General features: G+C 50.4%; 1 protein-coding gene across 1 annotated transcript; it reads right to left on the bottom strand.

The window, feature by feature from the left end:
• Positions 1 to 217: 217 nt before the first annotated feature.
• On the bottom strand, positions 218 to 7,239 carry SLC3A2 (solute carrier family 3 member 2). The gene is made up of 9 exons (XM_084773084.1): positions 6,688 to 7,239; positions 6,087 to 6,260; positions 4,956 to 5,054; positions 2,578 to 2,642; positions 2,412 to 2,470; positions 2,074 to 2,254; positions 1,842 to 1,985; positions 1,009 to 1,092; positions 218 to 910 (listed from the first exon to the last, which is right to left on the bottom strand). Exons 1-9 carry the CDS (start codon positions 7,091 to 7,093, stop codon positions 539 to 541), a joined length of 1,584 nt encoding a protein of 527 aa, XP_084629210.1. The 5' UTR covers positions 7,094 to 7,239; the 3' UTR covers positions 218 to 538.
• Positions 7,240 to 19,399: the final 12,160 nt, after the last annotated feature.

Here is a 19,399-nt window from a genome sequence, read left to right as displayed (position 1 = left end):
ACACCTGGGCCAGTGTGAGCTGTGGCTACTGCCCCCGCCCTGACACCTTCTCGCTGTTAACTTTGCAAGGGCCCTTCTCTAGTCTTGGTCCTTAAATGATTAATTTAAGAGCTAGAACTGCTGTATAGAACTGGCTGGGGGGGGGGGGGGACAGGCCAAGAGAGAACAGTGGGAAGACAAAGTCCTGCCATGATGACGGATGAACGGAGACATAACCTCGCAGGGGTGATTTTTATTTGAAGACAAAAACAAAAACACCCAGTGTGAGAATTCATATGTAATCTACAAAAGTTAAAAAAAAAATGGAGAAAAACCAGAATTCAAAAGGCCTGGGGAGCTGGGCATGGTGGTGCACACCTTTAATCCCAGCACTCAGGAGGCAGAGGCAGGCGGATCGCTGTGAACTCGAGGCCAGCCTGGTCTACAAATGGAGTCCAGGACAGCCAGGGCTACACAGAGAGACCCTGTCTCGGGGAAAGAAAAAAAAAAAAAGGCCTGGGGAGAGGAAAGGGGCACAGTAGTGTCTGGACAGGTAGAATCAGGACACGTAAGGGAAATATAACAGCAAGCCCTCATGAGGATTCAGACTCAGGTTTTCCAGGTTCAGGGAGGTGCCCTCCTCACGGCTTGGCCGGGCACTGCTGGTGCTGAGCACCAGGTTAGCACTGGCTGGCAGGCTTATGCCGCCAGGGAGGTTGTCGGCCCCTATCCTGGCTGACAGGCCCACATCCTGAAAGTTGAGCACCACCAGGTAACGCTTGTTCTGGTCCCAGCTGCGGATGTAGGAGAAGAGGCCGGATGAGGAGGGCAGTGCGTGGAAGTCACCATGCAACAGAGAGCGCTCCTTCACCCGAAGGTCACTCAGCCGCCGGAACTGGGTGAGGAGGGAGTCAGGGTCTTCATTCTGACCCTGAAAACAGACACACACACACACAGAGGAAGAGATGAGAGGGTTTTGGACATCTGTAAGCCACCTGCCCACCATGAGGGTCTGGTTAAGCTGCTTACCTTCACTGTCATGTTGGAGGTTATGGGTCTCGGGCTGTGGGAGATGCTGGACTCATCCCAAGGCATGAATGGGGCCTCCACAGGCTAACAAACAGAGAGTGTGGGGCTTTAAAAGAGGGTGGGTCCACTCCCCTTCTTCCTGTTTTCTATTTTCATTATCTTGGGTTGTTTTCTGCTGGCAGATGCCTTTGTGGCAGGCACCCCAGCATAGCACCCACTGCCCTGTACCCTTTGTCTGGACTCTCACTAAGCTGTCAGTTCCCAGAGGGCTCAAATGGGTGCAAAGTACCACTGTCCAACAAAGGAATGCTGGCTACCATTTTGGACATCTTACCAGATGCTAGGCATTGCCTTTAAATATAGGTCCTTGGGGTCTGGCGAGATGGCTCAATGCGTAAAAGCACTTTATATGCAAGCCTGACAACCTAAGTTTTATCCCCAGAACCTACATAAAGGCGGAAGGCAAGAACTTCCTCCACAAAGCTGTACTCTGATCCCTGTTATGTAGCCCCCTCACCCCCCACCCCTACCCCCTGCCCCCTGCCCACCACACACACAAGCCCAAGGATTCCCCCAGCTGAGTCCCATTCCAGGAGAACAGGCCACACGGTATCTGAGGCCAGCCCAGGCTATGCTATGAGAACAGGAAAACGCTGTTTAAAAGATATACACACGTGCCACACAGCCCACAGGTTGACTGACAAAGAGATCTAACCAAGTTCTCCCTCAAGGCTGTTTGTCTGCCCGCCCCCCCGCCCCCCAACAGATGCCACCATAGGATACATAAACAAACACTGTTTCCTACACTGTGCCAGGCAGAAGACAAGCGGTACCTGTCCAGGAAGGGTGGTTGCCTCCAGGCCAATCTCATCCCCATAGCTGAAAACAGGAGTCCCTGGCAGAGTGAAGAGCAGCAGCTGGTAGAGCCGGTGGAGCTGAGCTGGTACGGAGGCTGTCAGGAGCCCTGCCTGAGACACCTGGAGGAAGGCACGCCTGTGAGTACCTCCCACCCTGCGGCCACCGCCTTCCACCTGCCCCTCAACCCACCGGCGGCATGCTACTTACACTCCAGCTGAGCCAGCGGCTGCCAGTGGCATCCAAATGCCTAGTGACCAGGACTTCCGTATGCTCCCCAGTGAAACCGGGATTGGACAGGTATGAGCTGGTCAACAGCAGGTCGTTGGTGGAGTTGAGTATGCTCACAATTTGCTGCAGATCGGAGGACTCAGTCCCTGCCATCAAAAGCCTGTGCAGAGCAAGGGCAGGAGTGCCCGTTAGCAAATGGCAGGAGGGAAAAGAGTGAAAGGGAAGAGCCCGCAAGTCCAGGAAACTTCCCTTTCAGGGCTTTGTATTCCAAGGGGCTCTCACATGGGCTCAGCCAGGCAGGGGTGTCGGGCACCTACCTGTCATCGCTGAAGTTGCTGGTGATGCTCTGCCACTCTGCCAAGTACAAGGTTGCATCCTAGCAGGGGGAAAAAAGCGGAGTCAGAACAGGGGCTACTACCTAGCCCCGGCTGAGACCCACTCCTCTCGGCAAACCTTTGTCTCTCAATGCAGAGAGGCACTCACCGTCAGCTTTTCCACATCCCGAAATTGGAACCCATCAATGTCATACTGCAACCAAAACGTCAGAGCTTCCTACAGGGCACAAAAGAACAGAGGGGGGATCAGTACACAAGCAAGCCCTCACCTACCCCCACATCTCCCTGGGACCTGGAGAACAGGGCTTCACGCTCTCTGTTTCAAAGGTTAGCCCTTGGCTCCCCAGCAGTGCTCTTGGGTAACAGCATTTGTCTACTCTCTATTCTTGCCTTTGGCAGATCACGCGGCTTCATTTTTAACAGCTACAACAGAAATGACCCAAGAGAAAATATGCGCGCATAGCTCTAACATGGACTGAAAATACCCTCAAGTTAGAGATAAAGAAACAGGCTCGGAGAAGCAAGAGGACACAGCCAAGATCACAACTGGGGAACAGCAGAGATAGGACCTAAAATTACCAGTCAAGACCCTAAGGCAAATGTGCTCGTGAGTTTCCCGAGGCCTAGCTGGTGGGAGCAAGGCCAAGAATGAAAAGCTTGAAATTTAAAACGCAGCCCCAGGGCTATTGAGACATCTGAAAAGAGGCCAGCTCTGCAGAACAGGCCCAGGCCTGAAGGTTTAAGCCCTGGCTCCAGCTAGCGCTCCGCACAGAAGCCCACCCCCACCCTCTCTTCTCATCCGCTCTCCATCTTTATCTGAGGCGACCACCTGAAAACAGTAACGGTTGCTTTTCCTTTTAGCTCAAGACCAGTCTCCAACTCACTACGTCACTGAGACTACTGCCCTTTAACTTCTGATCCTCCCGCTCCAACTCTCAAGCACTAGGAGCGACTGCGGGCTTGCTTTAGTGCTTTGAACTTTTCCTTATCAGTAACTTTTTTTTTTTTTTTTTTTTTTTTTTTTTTTGTCTTTTGAGACAGGGTTTCTCTGTGTAGCCTTGGCTGTCCTGGACTCGCTTTGTAGACCAGGCTGGCCTCGAACTCACAGCAATCCGCCTGCCTCTGCCTCCCGAGTGCTGGGACTAAAGGCGTGCGCCACCACGCCCGGCTCTTATCAGTAACTTTTAACAGACTTCCTGAGTATAGGATCCCAGCACTTGGGCGACAAGAGGATTAAGAAGTCAAGGTCATCCACAGCGACAGAGTTCTAGAATACGGATGTCCCAGCAATTAGCAAAAGCCAAACTCAAAAAAGCCTGGGTGATTACAGGAGTCCCACACACACACACACGCTAGAAGGCAAAATCCTCCTTCAGAATCCCGGTCACCAGGAGAGTGTCAGCATCTGCCTCTACTTTGTTATGTCCATCCTAGACCTGCCAGTGTCTCACCACAGAGGCACCAGAAGCCAGAGTGACACCAGACGCTTTACTCTAGCCTGGTGGGCTAGCCTCAAGGAAAGGCAGAGTAGAGAAGACACCTTGAGACTGCAGGTTTGGAACAGATCGAAGTGACTGTGTCTCAATTTCCTCATTAACAGATTAGCAGTAACGGGTAGTTTGTGAGTTTACAAAAGAAATTAGAAAACAGCTATAGAATACTTGGGATAAGGGGCTACAGAGATAGCTCGGTGGTTAATGGTGCTTGCTGCTCTTGCAGAGGGCCCAGGTTCCCCACACGGCAGCTCACAACTGTCTGTAACTTCTGCCCCAGGGGGTCTAACAGCCTCTTCTGGCTTCCTGGGACACCAGGCATGCACATGGTGCACATACATACATGCAGGCCCATACTCATGTACACATACAGACACGCAGGGCGATACTCATACACGTGAAAACAAATTCATACTGGAGCTAGATTTAAAAAAAAAAAAGCGCCGGGCGTGGTGGCGCACGCCTTTAATCCCAGCACTCGGGAGGCAGAGGCAGGCGGATCGCTGTGAGTTCGAGACCAGCCTGGACTACAAAGTGAGTCCAGAATAGCCAAGGCTACACAGAGAAACCCTGTTTCGAAAAAACCAAAAAAATAATAATAATTTTAAAAAAAAAGCAATAAGACACTTGACAAAATAAAATCCCAGATACACCACAGTAAGACCCTGGTGCTTATAATTTCAAACTGGGCTCCATTCCAAACATATCAAACAAAAACCAGGAAATCAGTCAGATCAGGATTCCCACAGAGACAGAAAAAGACTTCCTATCACAAAAACAAAAATTGAACTTCCAGACTGACGTCTGAGAATTCCCTTGCCGGCACAGCCTTGCTTCTAGAGTAAAGGAAACCAAAAAAAAAAAAAAAAAAAGTCAGAAAAGAAACAAAAAAACACTGTACGCAGTGGGCCTATCCTTCCGGCTATGGGAGGAGGTGTTCCCACTTGTGAGAACCTCACTGCTTAGTGCACACAAGGCTTGCTGTGAATGAATCCATACAGCCCCAGCATCTGAATGCCACCAGCCATAAAACTCGCCTTCATTTTGGCGGCCACGACGTCAGCCTCCTCGGGGAGGAACCACGCCTCCTGGCCATGGTAGTTGGGGGTGAGGTCCAAAATGATGTGAATGCCTAGAACAGAAACCAGCTGTGAGAAAATACTTTAGAGTAAGAGGAGGGAACAGGGAACGGGAACACTAGGCCAGGTGCGCCTGTGCATGGTTTGTTCAACAGCTTGGATCTGAATGAACCCCACTGAACCCCTTAATTGGTTTTACAGTGGAGCAAATAAATTTGAGCTAGGAGCCCTGGCTTCCCCATCCACAAGGAAATCTTTCAACATGTTTCCATACTGAGGTTTTTGGGTTTGGTTTTGTTTTTATCCTTTGAGGGAGGATTTTTTTAAAAATAAAAATATATTTTATTAATTTATTCATATTACATCTCAATGGTTATCCCATCCCTTGTATCCTCCTATTCCTCCCATTTTCCCCTTACTCCCCTCCTCTATGACTGTGACTGAGGGGGACCTCCTCCCCCTGTATATGATCATAGGGATATCAAGTCTCTTCTTGGTTGAGGCAGGGTTTTATGCATAAGGGCTAGCTGGCTGAGGATCAGTAGCCTCCGGCGTCTACCTCCCAGTGTTGGGATTATAGGTGCATGCTTACACATCTGTTTTCGTAGTACCTGGCAGTCAAACTCAGGCCTTCAGGGAAACTAAGACAAGCACTCTTACCAACTGAGCCACATTCCCAGGCCTCTAGGTTGAGTTATAAAACAATATTTGAATCCCTGCATAGACAGAAGCCATTTTCTAAGTTTAAGAGCCAGCCACGGTGGCACACTTAAGCCTAGCACTCAGGACCAGTGGAGTCTGCAAACTTGCATCCAGCCTGGTCTGTGTGGTAAGGTACAGTCCCACCAACCTGAGCTACATGGTGAGACCCTATCTCAGAACTAAAACCAAAATAAATAAAAATTACTCAGCCAAGTAGAGAAGACATGAACCACATTGTTGAGTGTGACCTGTGACAAACATACTTCCCCCCTGTACCTGACCCTAAAAGGCTCTGAGCAAATTAGGAGTAAACCAGACAAAAACCCCTATCCTGCTTCTTAGCCTGAATGAGAAACCCTTTCTGCTTTCTTAGAAAAACCTACCCTTTTTCTTGGCACATCCTACAAGGTCTTTAAAATCTTCCTGGGAGCCAAAAGCGGGGTCAATCTGTTTCAAGTCGGTTCCGTTGACGTCATCCTTCTGGTTCAGGTGAATGGGGCCCAGCACTAGACCCTTCACCTTCAGGGTGTTCAAGTAATCCAGATGGCTGTCCAGACCTATTACGAGGAGAGGACTGGGTTAACCAGCCGGGCATGAAAAGCCTCGGTCCTCCACATTCTCTCCACACACACACCCCCACCGTCCCCCCTCCCTCCCTCAGAAGTGGGTTGGATCACGAGACAAAGTAGCTGACGCAAGGAGCCTCACACATTACTTCAGAAACTGGTTTGGACTGGCTCAGGGGCCGCGTGGTTCAGGGGCGGAGGAGAAAAGAGGATTGCTGAGTCAGCCACCCTTAGGAACAAGTAGCTTTTTAAAAAAAAGAAAATTAGGAAGGATTGTTTCCCAAGGAATGGGCCCGGAAAACAGAGTGCAAGGGAGAACCCTTCTAGAGACGGGGGAGAAGGAAGGAGAGCAGCAGATGGCCGGATTAAACGAAGGCGTACGTGGGGGAAAGGGAGAGCGGTGTGTACCCCCACTCACCAGCGAAGCCTTCAACATTTGGGCCTACGAAGGCCTGAAGGTTGCCAATGCGGTAGAGGGCACCCTCCTGCCACCAACTCTGTACCGGCAGCTCACGGCAGCGCGGCGCCCGAACGATGATCACCACGGCGCCGGCCAGCATGGCAAACCAGCCGAGCCAGAAGAGCGCCAGCAGCGTCAGGCGGGTGCGCACCCAGCCGGGGCTGCCTGCTACATGCAATAGCTCCTCTTTGGACAAGCCGGTGAACTTGGCCTCGGCCTCTGGCTCGTCTTTGGCCACCTGGATCTTCACCAGACCATTCTTCTCCCCGGCCGACGCCCCGGCCGCTGCATTCATAGGCTGCTTCTCCGGTTCTAGCTCGTTCAGCTCCATCTCTTTCGTGTCTACTTCGGTGTCCTGGCTCATGATGCCTGCAGAACCGATGACACAACACGGCCTGTGGTCAGTAGGGCGGCTCGACTGCTGCCCGGATCTCCAAACTCAGAGAGGTATTCCCCGGCTGTGAGGTTAGCTCGGCTTCCCTAACAGCTTCTGCCGCCGGGCGGGCGTGGCCGCAGAAAAAGGACCCAAGAGCTCCGCCCCGGCCCTCCCCTTAAAGGGATGCCAAGAAGTCCTTTCGCGTCTCCAGCTTCGCTTCTTGAACCTGCCTATCCTTAAATGCGTCTTCCCGCAAAAAGTCGGAGAACCCGAGCAAGAAGTCAGTCACCCTTATAATAACAGCTCCCAGTGTGTCCTGACCAGGTTCCAAAGCCCCTCCTCTGACCTTCAGGCCCCATTCACTCTCTCCCTGTGAGGCCTCCACTCTCTTCACAAAATGGCACCAGCCTCCGTCCACACCATCAGCCCTGCATCCCAGGCACAGCTCAGGCTAACACCTGGTCTCCCCAAGTTCACAGAGACCCTGGCACCACATCTCACTTCTGCTTTCCCCACATCAGGTCTTGTCTTCTCTGACTCAGGATCTAGCTCAGGCCCTAGATTCTGCTCAGGGCTTACACCCACTCACCTTTCAAGACTCCTTGAATTTAATTCCTCGGGATTCTTTGCATAGAATCAACTGTAAACCGTTCTTCTCCTTGATTCAAAATTAATCTGTGAGGAGAGAACTACAGAGTTGACGTGGACACAACTATTCTTTCTTTTTGTTTTTGTTTTTCAAGACAGGTCTTATTATGTGTAGCCTTGACTGTCCTGGACTCAATTTGTAGACCGTACTAACCTCACAGAACTCACAGAACTCTGCCTCTGTGGAGTGTTGGGATGGCAGGTGTGCACCGGCTGTCTGACACTGCCCTTCTCAGCCGGGCATGGTGGCGCACGCCTTTAATCCCAGCACTTGGGAGGCAGAGGCAGGCGGATCACTGTGAGTTCCAGGCCAACCTGGTCTACAAAGTGAGTCCAGGACAGCCAGGGCTGCACAAAGAACCCCTGTCTCGAAAAACAAAACAAAAACAAAACACAGAAGACACTGCCCTTCTCATCCTACCCTAGTTACTAGTGAGAGAATGTTGGTCCATTAGGAAGCAGACATCCAGAAGAGACTAATGGGGCTGTAATAAACATTCCAAAGGCATTGCGGCATCTATCCATTTACAAGATGTTCTGACTCTTACTCAAACCTTCCAGTGTGCCAGGCTTCCTACATCCCTTGACTATGCTAGGCCCTCGAAGCAGCTTAGTTCCCTCACCAGTTTTTTGTTTTTTGTTTTGTTTTGTTTTGTTTTTTGGACAGGGTTTCTCTGTGTAGCCTTGGCTGTTCTGGACACACTTTGTAGACCAGGCTGGCCTCGAACTCACAGAGATCCACCTGCCCCGCCCCCAAGTGCTGGGATTAAAGGCGTTCCCTTACACTTTGAAAGCTTTTCAAATTCCCCCCACAGAGCCGGGCGTGGTGGCGCACGCCTTTAATCCCAGCACTCGGGAGGCAGAGGCAGGCGGATCGCTGTGAGTTCAAGGCCATCCTGGTCTACAAAGCGAGTCCAGGACAGCCAAGGCTACACAGAGAAACCCTGTCTCAAAAAAACAAAAAACAAAAACAAAAACAAAAACAAATTCCCCCCACAGAGGTCCTTGGCAGGAGGAAGGGTCTGGGGCAGACTGGGTTCACAGCAGGGACAACTGGACATCAACTCTAGGAGGTACCAACACTCTCAGGAACTTCTGCGTTCCTTACCTCAGCACAACTGGGTTATTTTCAGAGAGAAGCCAAAAGGAACAACAGGTCCTTTTTCTTTCTCCTTCCTAGCTGGCAGCCAAGTGCTAGCTATGTATTTGGAAGAAAGCAGAAGCCAAGGTCGGGTCAGTTAACAAGTGAGGTGTATGAACAGTCTCATCACCTGCCACTGTCCTTTCGAATTCTCAAAGATCCCCTCCAGCCTTGCTAGAGAAAAGCCTAAACATAGGTTCCTAGGAAGAGGCAAAGCTGGTAGAGGTTAAGGCGTGTTTCCCGTGATCACAGGTGATAAGAGGCCTACCTTGCCCTGGGCAGGCCAGATAAGAAAGGTTCAGGGCAGACTTTATGCCGAGCATGAAAGCTCTCAAGGTTTGTGGGCCGTGCAGTTAAAAGCACTCCTTGAGCTAGTTCGGTGAAATATGCCCTCGAAATACAGTATTTCAATCCAACCAGATGGCTCATTGGATCAAGCCAATGCTTGCCCACCAAGCCTGACGATCTGAGTTTCAATCCACACGGTGAAAAGAGAAACTGACTCCCAAAAGTTGTCCTCCTACCTCCACATGTTCATTGCTCCCCACAAAATAAATAAAAATCTAAGTTAACATCATCTCCCAGCCCCCCCACAGCTCCAGGGGCAGAAATCGATTCCTGAGTGTCTTAGAAAAGTGAACTTGCCTCCCCCGTCTTTTCAGCCAGCACCCCTTCCCAGTCACTGCTGTCCAGACACAGCAGCCTCCCAGCACCTGCCAATCTCCCTACACACAGGGTACCTCCGTCTGTGCCTCTTGTGCACGCTGCTGCTCTGCTCTTTGGCTCTACCTGCTGGGGTGCTCTTCCTCATTCAAGCTCTAACTCAAGTGACAGCATTTCTGACGCCCTAGCGTAGACTACTCTCCCTCGCTTGAGATATAACCCAGGGAGAGAATGCTCTCATCTGGACTTGCTTTCCCTCCACCTGTCTTTTATTACTGCTACAACTTGGGTCCCACCTTCTTGTCTCTGTTTTCTTGTCTGCCTGCCCTTGAAGACAAGCGGTGAGCTTCGTGCTAGCTTGTCCTTTGTCTGCTCGAATACCAGACAGTAAGCCCCTTCCGAAGAAGCGTTTGGTAAATGAGTGGATAAACTTGTAGCATTCAGGCCCCACTCTTCCCCTCTTAGAAGCAACTAAGTAAAGTTTAGCACTACTATACCAAGATGAAGTGGTCTGTGTAGAAAAAAAAAATGAACCAAGACTTGTTATGTTCAAACTAAAACAAAACGGTGGCCAGGAAGGGAAGACAGGAAAAGGAGACTGCAGAGAGAGGCCAGAGGTACCATGGTGGCATACGCATGCACTCCAAGCAAGTTGGAGACTGGAGGAACAGGAGTTCAAGGCCAGCCTCAGACGCACAGTGAGCCGAGTCCGAGCCATAGGAGACTCTGCCAGAGAGAAGGTTAGGATGAAGAAAAGGAAGGTCAAGATTCCAGAGGAGAGCAGAACGCCCCATATCCTACTAGTGTGCGTGGACTAAGGTAACTTTAAAGGCCTGGGGATGCAGTTCAGAGGAGGGGGTACTTACTTGCCTGCCATGCGCAAGGCCCAGGTCTCAGTCAGCAGCACCACAGGCACTGGAGAAGGAAGGGCTGGGGCTGCAGCTCAGTAGGGAGAATGCCTGCTTAACACCTGAAAGCCGCGTTCTGTCCCTGGCACACATAAGCCTGGCACAGAGGAGGCACGGGTTGATAATCCCAGCACGCGCACTCAGGAAGTGGAGGCAGGAAAAGCTCAAAGAAGCCTCTACCACAGAGCAAACATGAGGCCAGCCTGGGCTACATGAGACCCTGAGTCAGAAGCAAGACAAAACCAAGCTAAACCATAGCTATGCGGAGATGGGTATATTATGTGAGGCCTTAATGGGAACTGAAGTCCAGGAAAAGGCCCAGAGAAGACATTTACCAAAGTCAGCAGGAATGCACTGGCGAGAGAAGTGTCTGCGTCATTCAGAAGCTAAGTGGTGGCTCCACTACTGTGTAGAGCTGACAGAAAGGGAGAGAGAGACACAGCTGGGCCACTGAAGAGGCAAAGACGAGTAGGAATGAACCACCACATTCACCACATGTAACCAAAGTACAAAGTGACTAGGAAACGCTGAGTCAGAGAACATCGGAACATCCTGTCATGAGCAGAACGCCCTGACCCTATCACGTCCTAATTCACAAAGATCCAGCATAGACTCTGATAACATGAAACAGTTCTTCCAGGATGAAGCAGAACCGAAACCTGGAAGTAATAAAAGCAAGTAGCCTAGGGGCTGGAGAGATGGGTCAGAGGTTAAGAACACTGGCTGATCTTCCAAAGGTCCTGAGTTCAATTCCCGGTCAACCGCATGGTGACTCACAACCATCTATAATGTGATCAATGCCCTCTTCTGGTGGGCAGGTGTACATGGAGGCAGAGCACTGTATACATAATAAATAAATCTTAAAAAACAAAAAACAAAAAACAAAAAAACAAGTAGCCTAGATCCCCATCAGAACTGCCACTGTTTACCCACTATGCATAAAAGCTCCTATGTAACACAGGAGATCTTTCTTTTTTGTGTGGTTTGTTTGTTTTTTGTTTTTTGTTTTTTGTTTGGTTTGGTTTGATTTTTGAGACAGGGTTTCTCTGTGTAGCCCTGGCTGCCCTGGAGACGCTTTGTAGACCAGGCTAGCCTCGAACTCACAAAGATCCACCCGCCTCTGCCTCCTGAGTGCTGGGATTAAAGGCCTGTGCCGCCACTGCCCAATTAGGATGTCCTGAGTAGACAACATAAAGGAAGAAATGAAAGGGTTTGTGGGGACCAGCTATTAATAGAGGGTAGTCATATTCTGAGACAGCTGTGAAAAACTGAGTAGAAGGGAACTTGGTCTGAAGAACACCTGTAATCCTAACACTTTGGAAGGCTGAGGGAGGAAGATCATAAGTTCCAAGCCAACCTGGGCTACAGAGGGAAACATGACCTTAAATTAATGGTGGGGCTAAAGAGATTGCTCCATGATTAAGAGCAGTGACTGCTACTCCACAGAACCAGGGTTCGATTCCCAACACTCGCACAACAGCTAACTACCATATGTAATTCCAGTTCCAGGGGTTCCTATGCACGCTTCTGGCCTCCACAGGGCCCTGCACACGTGGTGTACAGACATACATGCAGGCAAACAACACCCACACACATAAAATAATAAACCTCTAAAATAAATTAATTGTATCCATTTATTAGACTAGGGTGTAGTTCAGTAGTAGCAGCACTTGCCAAGTACCCATGAGGCCCCACGGGTCAATCCTCAGACCCCTAAAAAAAACAGATCAAATTAACTTAGGGGCTGGTGAGATGGCTACGCAGGTCACAGCCTCTGCTGCCAAGTATTATGTCCCGAGTTCAATCCCTGGGATTCACATGGTAGAAAGAGAGAACCAACTCTCAAAACATGGCCTTCTGAACTCCATACTTGCAGTATGACACCCGCTCAAATGAATAAGTAAATAAATAATGAAGCAAATAAATGCACAGTGTTAGGGGTATAGCTTAGTTGCTACAAGTCCCTGTGATGGATTCCCTAGAACGAACGAAGACTGACAGAGAACTTTTCCTCCATTTGGGTCTCCTAGTTCCAGGAGGAGCTTTAGTCATTTGCACATTTCCTTTCTCCACTACAGGGAGACAGTGCCTCTTGTTACCAGGTGGGAGCAGGGTTGTCTTCGACCAAACATTCATCGGCACTCTAACAGCAAGCTCATCTGATTAGTAACCAGTGATGGAGAACCAACTGAGACTGAAAAAAGGTCAGTGAAAAATATAGAGGGAGTTTGAAGCAGGAGGCGTAAGGGCTCAAAACCAGCCCAAGCTCTCAAAAACTATATATATATATATATACACACACACACACACACACACACACACACACACACACATATATACGTATCTGTATAGCTTAGTGGTAGCACCTATATATCTGGTTTCATCTATCTCTCTACCTCCCTATACTTCTGAAGTAACAAACTAATAATTAAACATTGAATTCTATTTGCGTCTTATAACCTGCTAGGTGACAGGGCGATGATTCGTGTGCAGAAGAACAAAACTGAGGGGTTTTGTGGCTGGTAGCAGTGGTGGGTCAGGCTCCGGGAGGAAACAGGTGGCGTAGCTCCGCAAGCAAAGGCACTTGCCTTCAAGCCTGTCGCTCAGTCCCTGGGACTCACATGGTTGTGATGTTGTGTTCCACCTCTGGGACCCATAGGGGTAGGAGAGAAACAACTCTGGAAAATTGCAATCTGACCTCTCCATGCCTGCCATAGTGGGCTCACACACAAAATAAATAATTGCTATAAGGTTTTGTTTAAAAAAGAAATGGATAGCCAGCTTTAACTATCCACTTGACACAACTTACGAGGAGTCACCTGGGAAGAGTTCCAACGGGGGATTACCTGCATTGGGTTGACTGTAACCATGTCTGTGGGGGACTGGACTGTCTTAATTAACTGACATAGGAAGACAAGGCCTATTGTATATGGCGTCCTTCATTCCACAGGGGGTGCTGAGCTGTGTAAGAGTAGAGAAACTGAGCTAAGGACAAGCAAACAAGCAGCTGAGCACGTATGCATTCCTACAGATAAGATGTGGCTTTTTGAGGTTCACCTTGACTCCCTGACAATGACTGTAACCTGAAACTGTAAGCTATAATAAGCCTCTCTCTCCCCTAAGTTGACTTTTGTCAGGTTATTTTATCACAGCAACAAAAAGGAAACTAGGACTGAACCAAATTGGCAACAATGTTTCTTTCTTTTTTAAAAAAGATTTATTATGTATATACAGTGCTCTGCCTGCATGTACACCTGCAGGCCAGAAGAGGGCATCAGATCACACTATAGATGGTTGTGAGCCACCATGTGGCTGCTGGGAATTGAACTCAGGACCTTTGGAAGAAGCAGTCAGTGCTTTTAACCTCTGAGCCATCTCTCCAGCCCTGGCAACAATCTTTCTTTAGAGCAGTGTTAATCAAACTGGACTGTAGCCTTAGTGTAGTCGAGGGGCACTGAAGGCGTGTGAGCTGAGAACTGAAATGGACAGGTTTTTTTGTTGTTTTGTTTAAAAGATTTTACGTGTGAGTGTTTTGTTTGCAGGTGTAACTGTGCGCCGCATGCCTTTCTGGTGCCCCTGGAGACCAGAAGGGGGTGTCAGATTCCATGAACCTGAGGTTACAGATGGGTGTTAGCTGCCATGTGGGTCCTGGGAATTGTGCACTCTAGCTACAAAGTAAAGAATGGACTGGAAGGGAAGAAGCTGAGGTATGAATGACAGTTTGTGGCAAAACCCCAAGAGTAAGGCTGAGGAGGTAGCTCCTTTAATAGAGGGTTTGTCAGCATACAAAAGTCCTGGGCTTGAACCTCACTGCCTTATAAACCTTGGTATCGGGCACACATCTGTAATCCCAGTACTAAAAGGGTAGAGACAAGAGGATCCAAAGTTCAAAGTCATCCCATCCTTGGCTAGATATGAGCTTCAGGCCAACCTGGGCTACATAAGACCATGTCTCAAAAACAAAATAAAAGCATAGGCTGGTGAGAAGACTCATCAGGAAAAAACACTGCTGCACAGCCTGATGGCCTGGACTCAACCCCCAGAACCCAAACTGGAAGGACAGAACAGACGCCTCAAAGTTGTCCTCCGACTTCCACAGATATGCTAGAGCATGCACACTCCTGAACCCACATACACATCATACAGGTGTATACACACACACACACACACACACACACACACACACAAAATAAGAAAAAAAGCAAGAGGTTGTTGAAGTGTAACTTTTAAAAGTTGAAACATAGGGCTAGAGAGATGGCTCAGAGGTTAGGCACATGGACTGCAATTCCAGAGGTTCTGAGTTCAATTCCCAGCAACAACAGGTGGCTCACACCCATCTGTAATGTAATCTGCTGCCCTCTTCTGGGCTGCAGGTGTTCATGCAGGCAGAACACTGTATACAAAACAATAAATAAATAAATCTAAAAGTAAATAAGTAAATAAATAAAAGTTGAAACATAGATCAATATAAGCACAAAGTGAAACACATCAATGATTTTATTCAACTTATTAATTAAAGAAAGAACAAATAACTTATAACTGCTCAAAAGAGAATTCTAGGAAAGGAAAATTACAGTATGTCAGTCAAGAAGTCTCAGCACTAGGGAGGCAGAGGCAGTGCCTCCCTGGATAGCTGAGTTGGAGACCATCTTGTTTTACAGAGGATTAGGACAGCCAGGGCTACACAAAGAAACCCTGTGTGTGTGTGTGTGTGTGTGTGTGTGTGTGTATGTGTGTGTATGTGTGTGTGTGAGAGAGAGAGAGAGAGAGAGAGAGAGAGAGAGAGAGAGAGAGAGAGAGAGAGAGAGATATTTTTATATGAGTTTGCCTTGCTTAGTCTGGTACCTATTATCCTGTAACCTCAAGACTAATGAGGTGAAGTTCAAAACTAGCCTGGACTATTAGAGAATTAAGGGCAGCCAAAGCTACAGAAGATCCTGTCTCAAAACAACAACAGCACATGCTCGTAATCCCAGCACTCGGGAAACAGAAGCAGGACAGAAAGTTCAAGGCCAGCCACAGCTATATAAGTGAGACCTTAAAAAAAAAATCCAAATAGTAAAATACTAGTATGTATTTGCTAACAGGTAGAAAACTTGCTAAAGGCCTGAGAATTTGCTCAGTTGGTAGAGTTCTTACAATGTGTACAAAAAACAAACAAACCTGAATTTAATCCCCATCACACATAAATTTAGACATGGGGGTACATGAGTGTAATCACAGCCCTCGGAAGATCATCAGAAGCTCAAGGTTCTCTGGGCTATACAGTAAGTTTGAGGAGTACATGAAACCCTGCCTCTAAAATAAAGTTCAAATTTAAAATTACATATAATATATAAAATAAATTTAATATATTTAAAAAGTTGTGTGTGGGTCAGGCGGTTGTGGCAGATGCCTTTAATCCCAGCACTTAGGAGGAGTTTGAGGTCAGCCTGGTTTACAGAATGAGTCTAGGACAACCAGGACTATATAGAGAAACCCTGTCTCAAAAAACCAAAAGAAAATGTGTGTGTGTTTGTTAGAACAGTGACCTGAATGAAGCAGCATGACGATAGTTCTGAGTGCTTGTGAAAAAAACTGTAAGAAACAAAAGAAGAAGAGCCTTATGACCTGTTTCTTCAAAAAGATGGAATTGCTCTTGGGATGTGTTTTCATGCCCCTAAGTTGCCACGCGCAACTTATCCCCTTCATGCACCTTGTCCTTGTGACTGTACACGTTATACATGGGACTCCTTTTAGCCCTCAGAGTATAAATTGGCTGGTGTTCTAAATGGAGTTGCCAATGGCATGAGGCTTTAGGCCACCTCATTTATTGGCTCCATATAGTAGCACCAGGGAGGCAGAGGCAGTGCCCCACTGGATCTGAGTTTGAGACCACCCTGTTTTACAGCCAAGGTCACACAAAGAAACTCTGTTTTGAAAAGGACCAAAACAAAAAACAAAGCAAAAACATTCTCCTCTTCCTCTTCTTTCCCCCCCCCCTCACCCCCCCACCCACCCCCACCCCCGCTCCAGGCGGGGTCTCTCTGTGTTAGCCTTGGCTATCCTGGACTCACTTTGTATTCCAGGCTGGTCTCGAACTCACAGAGATCCGCCTGCCTCTGCCTCCCGAGTGCTGGGATTAAAGGCGTGTGGGCTTCTTCTTCTTCTTCTTTTAAAGACAGGATTTCAACTATGTAACCCTTGCTGGCTTGGATCTCATTATGAGGAACATGCTGAGTTCTTCAAACTCTGCCTGCCTCCCTAATGCTGGATTAAAAGCATGCATCAACATGTCCAACATTATTTCTTTTTATTAAATTTATTTACTTCAACTGTCTGAGTGTCTTGCCTGCATGCATACATGAGTACCACATGTGTGCCAGGTGCCCTTGGAGGCCAGAAGTGGGCGTCGCACCCCCTGGAACTGGAATTGCAAATGGCTGGGAGCTGGGAGCTGAACCAGGGTCTTCTGCAAGAACAACCAGTGCTGACTTTGGAATCAGCCTGCCTGGAATTATGCCTTTGGATCTGATATTCTTTGTCTGGATAACACTCAGCATATTACCTAATCTCTTTAGGGCTCTGGTTCCTCACCATTACTTTACCTTAACACCTTCCAACTTGAACAATAGAATTATTGAGTGACGTCACAGAGAAGAGATTCATAAGTGTTTACAAGGCAATTTAATGCACGTAGATGTTTGCTATAAATGACTGACTAATGATGTGATGTTGCTGCACAGTCTATAGTTGTGACCTAAACAATTGGTAAATTTTAAGAATCGCCGTACCCCCCCCCCCACACACATATCTAAGACTACCCTTATATAAAATGAGGGTTGTCACTGTCTTTACCTCTTAGTATTGTGGGGTATTAACTCATAGAGGGTGCTTAAAACGGTAAGCCCAGGTGGGTGGAGAGGTGTCAGACTCAGAAGTAGAGTACTTGTCTACATGCACATAGCCTAAGAATTTATAGTACCGTTAAAAACAAAAACACTTAAACATGCTCCATAAATGACACCTAATGGTTGGCCCTACTTCAATCCGGGCCAAGATCATGGCGAAAACAGACCAGAAAACACAAAAATCGGTCTCCAGAATGAGGCCTGACTGTGTTTCCCTAAAAGGCTCCATGAGAGGAAGGGGTCTCCAACCGAGCTCAGCCTGGGTCCCAGTACCTGAATCGCCCGCTGCGCTGACAACCTGGACGTCAGGCCCCATCTGTGCACTGGATGGATGGCGGGGACCCCGCCTCTTCTGCGGGCTGGACTGCTGGCGGGGACTCCGACCCGTCTGCGGGCTGGATGGCTGGCGGGGACTCCGACCCGTCTGCGGGCTGGATGGCTGGCGGGGACTCCGGTCCGTCTGTACGCTGGACTGCTGGCAGGGAACTGGCCCCCTCTGCGAGCTGGACGTCTGGGGGGTAACCGGCCCAGTCTGCGCGATGGGTGGCTGGAGAAGAACCGGCCCCATCTGTGAGCTGGACGGCTGGGAGGCAACCCGCCCCAGCTGCGAGCTGGACGGCTGGGGGGTAACCCGCCCCAGCTGCGAGCTGGACGGCTGGGGGGTAACCCGCCCCAGCTGCGAGCTGGACGGCTGGAGAGTAACCGGCCCCAGCTGCAAGCTGGACGGCTGGCGGAGAACCAGTCCCAGCTGCGAGCTGGATGGCTGGGGGGTAACTGGCCCCAGCTGCGAGCTGGACGGCTGGGGGGTAACCCGCCCCAGCTGCGAGCTGGACGGCTGGAGGGTAACCGGCCCCATCTGCAAGCTGGACGGCTGGCGGAGAACCGGCCCCAGCTGCGAACTGGACAGCTGAGGGGTAAATGGCCCCAGCTGCGAGCTGGACGGCTGAGGGGTAACCGGCCCAGTCTGCGCGATGGACGGCTGGCGGAGAACCGGCCCCAGCTGCGCGCTGGACGGCTGGGGGGTAAATGGCCCCAGCTGCGAGCTGGACGGCTGGGGGGTAACTGGCCCAGTCTGCGCGATGGACGGCTGGCGGAGAACCGGCCCCATCTGTGAGCTGGACGGCTGGGGGGTAACTGGCCCAGTCTGTGCGATGGACGGCTGGGGGGTAACCGGCCCCATCTGTGAGCTGGACGGCTGGGGGGTAACCGGTCCTATCTCCGAGCTGGACGGCTGGCGATGACCCCGCCTCGTCTGCGGGCTGGACGGCTGGCGGGGACCCCGCCCCTTCTGCGGGCTGGACGGCTGGCGGGGACCCCGGCCAGACCGCGGGCTGGATGGCTGGCGGGGACCCCGGCCCGTCTGTGGGCTGGACGGCTGGCGGGGACCCCGGCCCGTCTGCGGGCTGGACGGCTGGTGGGGAGCCGACCCTGTCTGTGAACTGGACGGCAGGGGGGTAACGGGTCCCATCTGCACAAGGGACAGCTGGGGGAGAACCAGCCCCATCTGCAAGCTAGACGGCTGAGGGGGAACCGGTCCCACTTGTGAGCTGGACGGCTGGGGTGGAACCGGCCCCGTCTGAGCGATGGACGGCTGCGGGGGAACCGGCCCCATCTCCGAGCTGGACGTCTGGGGGGGAAGCGGCCCTGTCTGCGCGATGGACGTCTGGGGGGGAACCGGCCCCGTCTGCGCGATGGACGGCTGATGGGGAGCCGGCCCCGTCTGGGCGATGGACGGCTGCGGGGGAACCGGCCCCATGTCCGAGCTGGACGGCTGGGGGGGAACTGGCCCAGTCTGCGCAATGGACGGCTGGGGGGAAACCGGCCCAGTCTGCGCGATGGACGGCTGGGGGGGAACCGGCCCCGTCTGGGCGATGGACGGCTGGTGGGGAGCCGGCCCCGTCTGGGCGATGGACGGCTGGGGGGGAACCGGCCCCATGTCCGAGCTGGACGTCTGGGGGGGAACTGGCCCAGTCTGCGCGATGGACGGCTGGGGGGGAACCGGCCCCGCCTGTGAGCTGGACGGCTGGGGGGGAACCGAGACTTC

The sequence above is a fragment of the Acomys minous genome (assembly GCF_964271855.1).
Source record: "Acomys minous genome assembly, chromosome: 2".
NCBI lineage: Eukaryota > Metazoa > Chordata > Mammalia > Rodentia > Muridae > Acomys > Acomys minous.
This window is presented reverse-complemented; position numbering and strand designations above follow the sequence as displayed.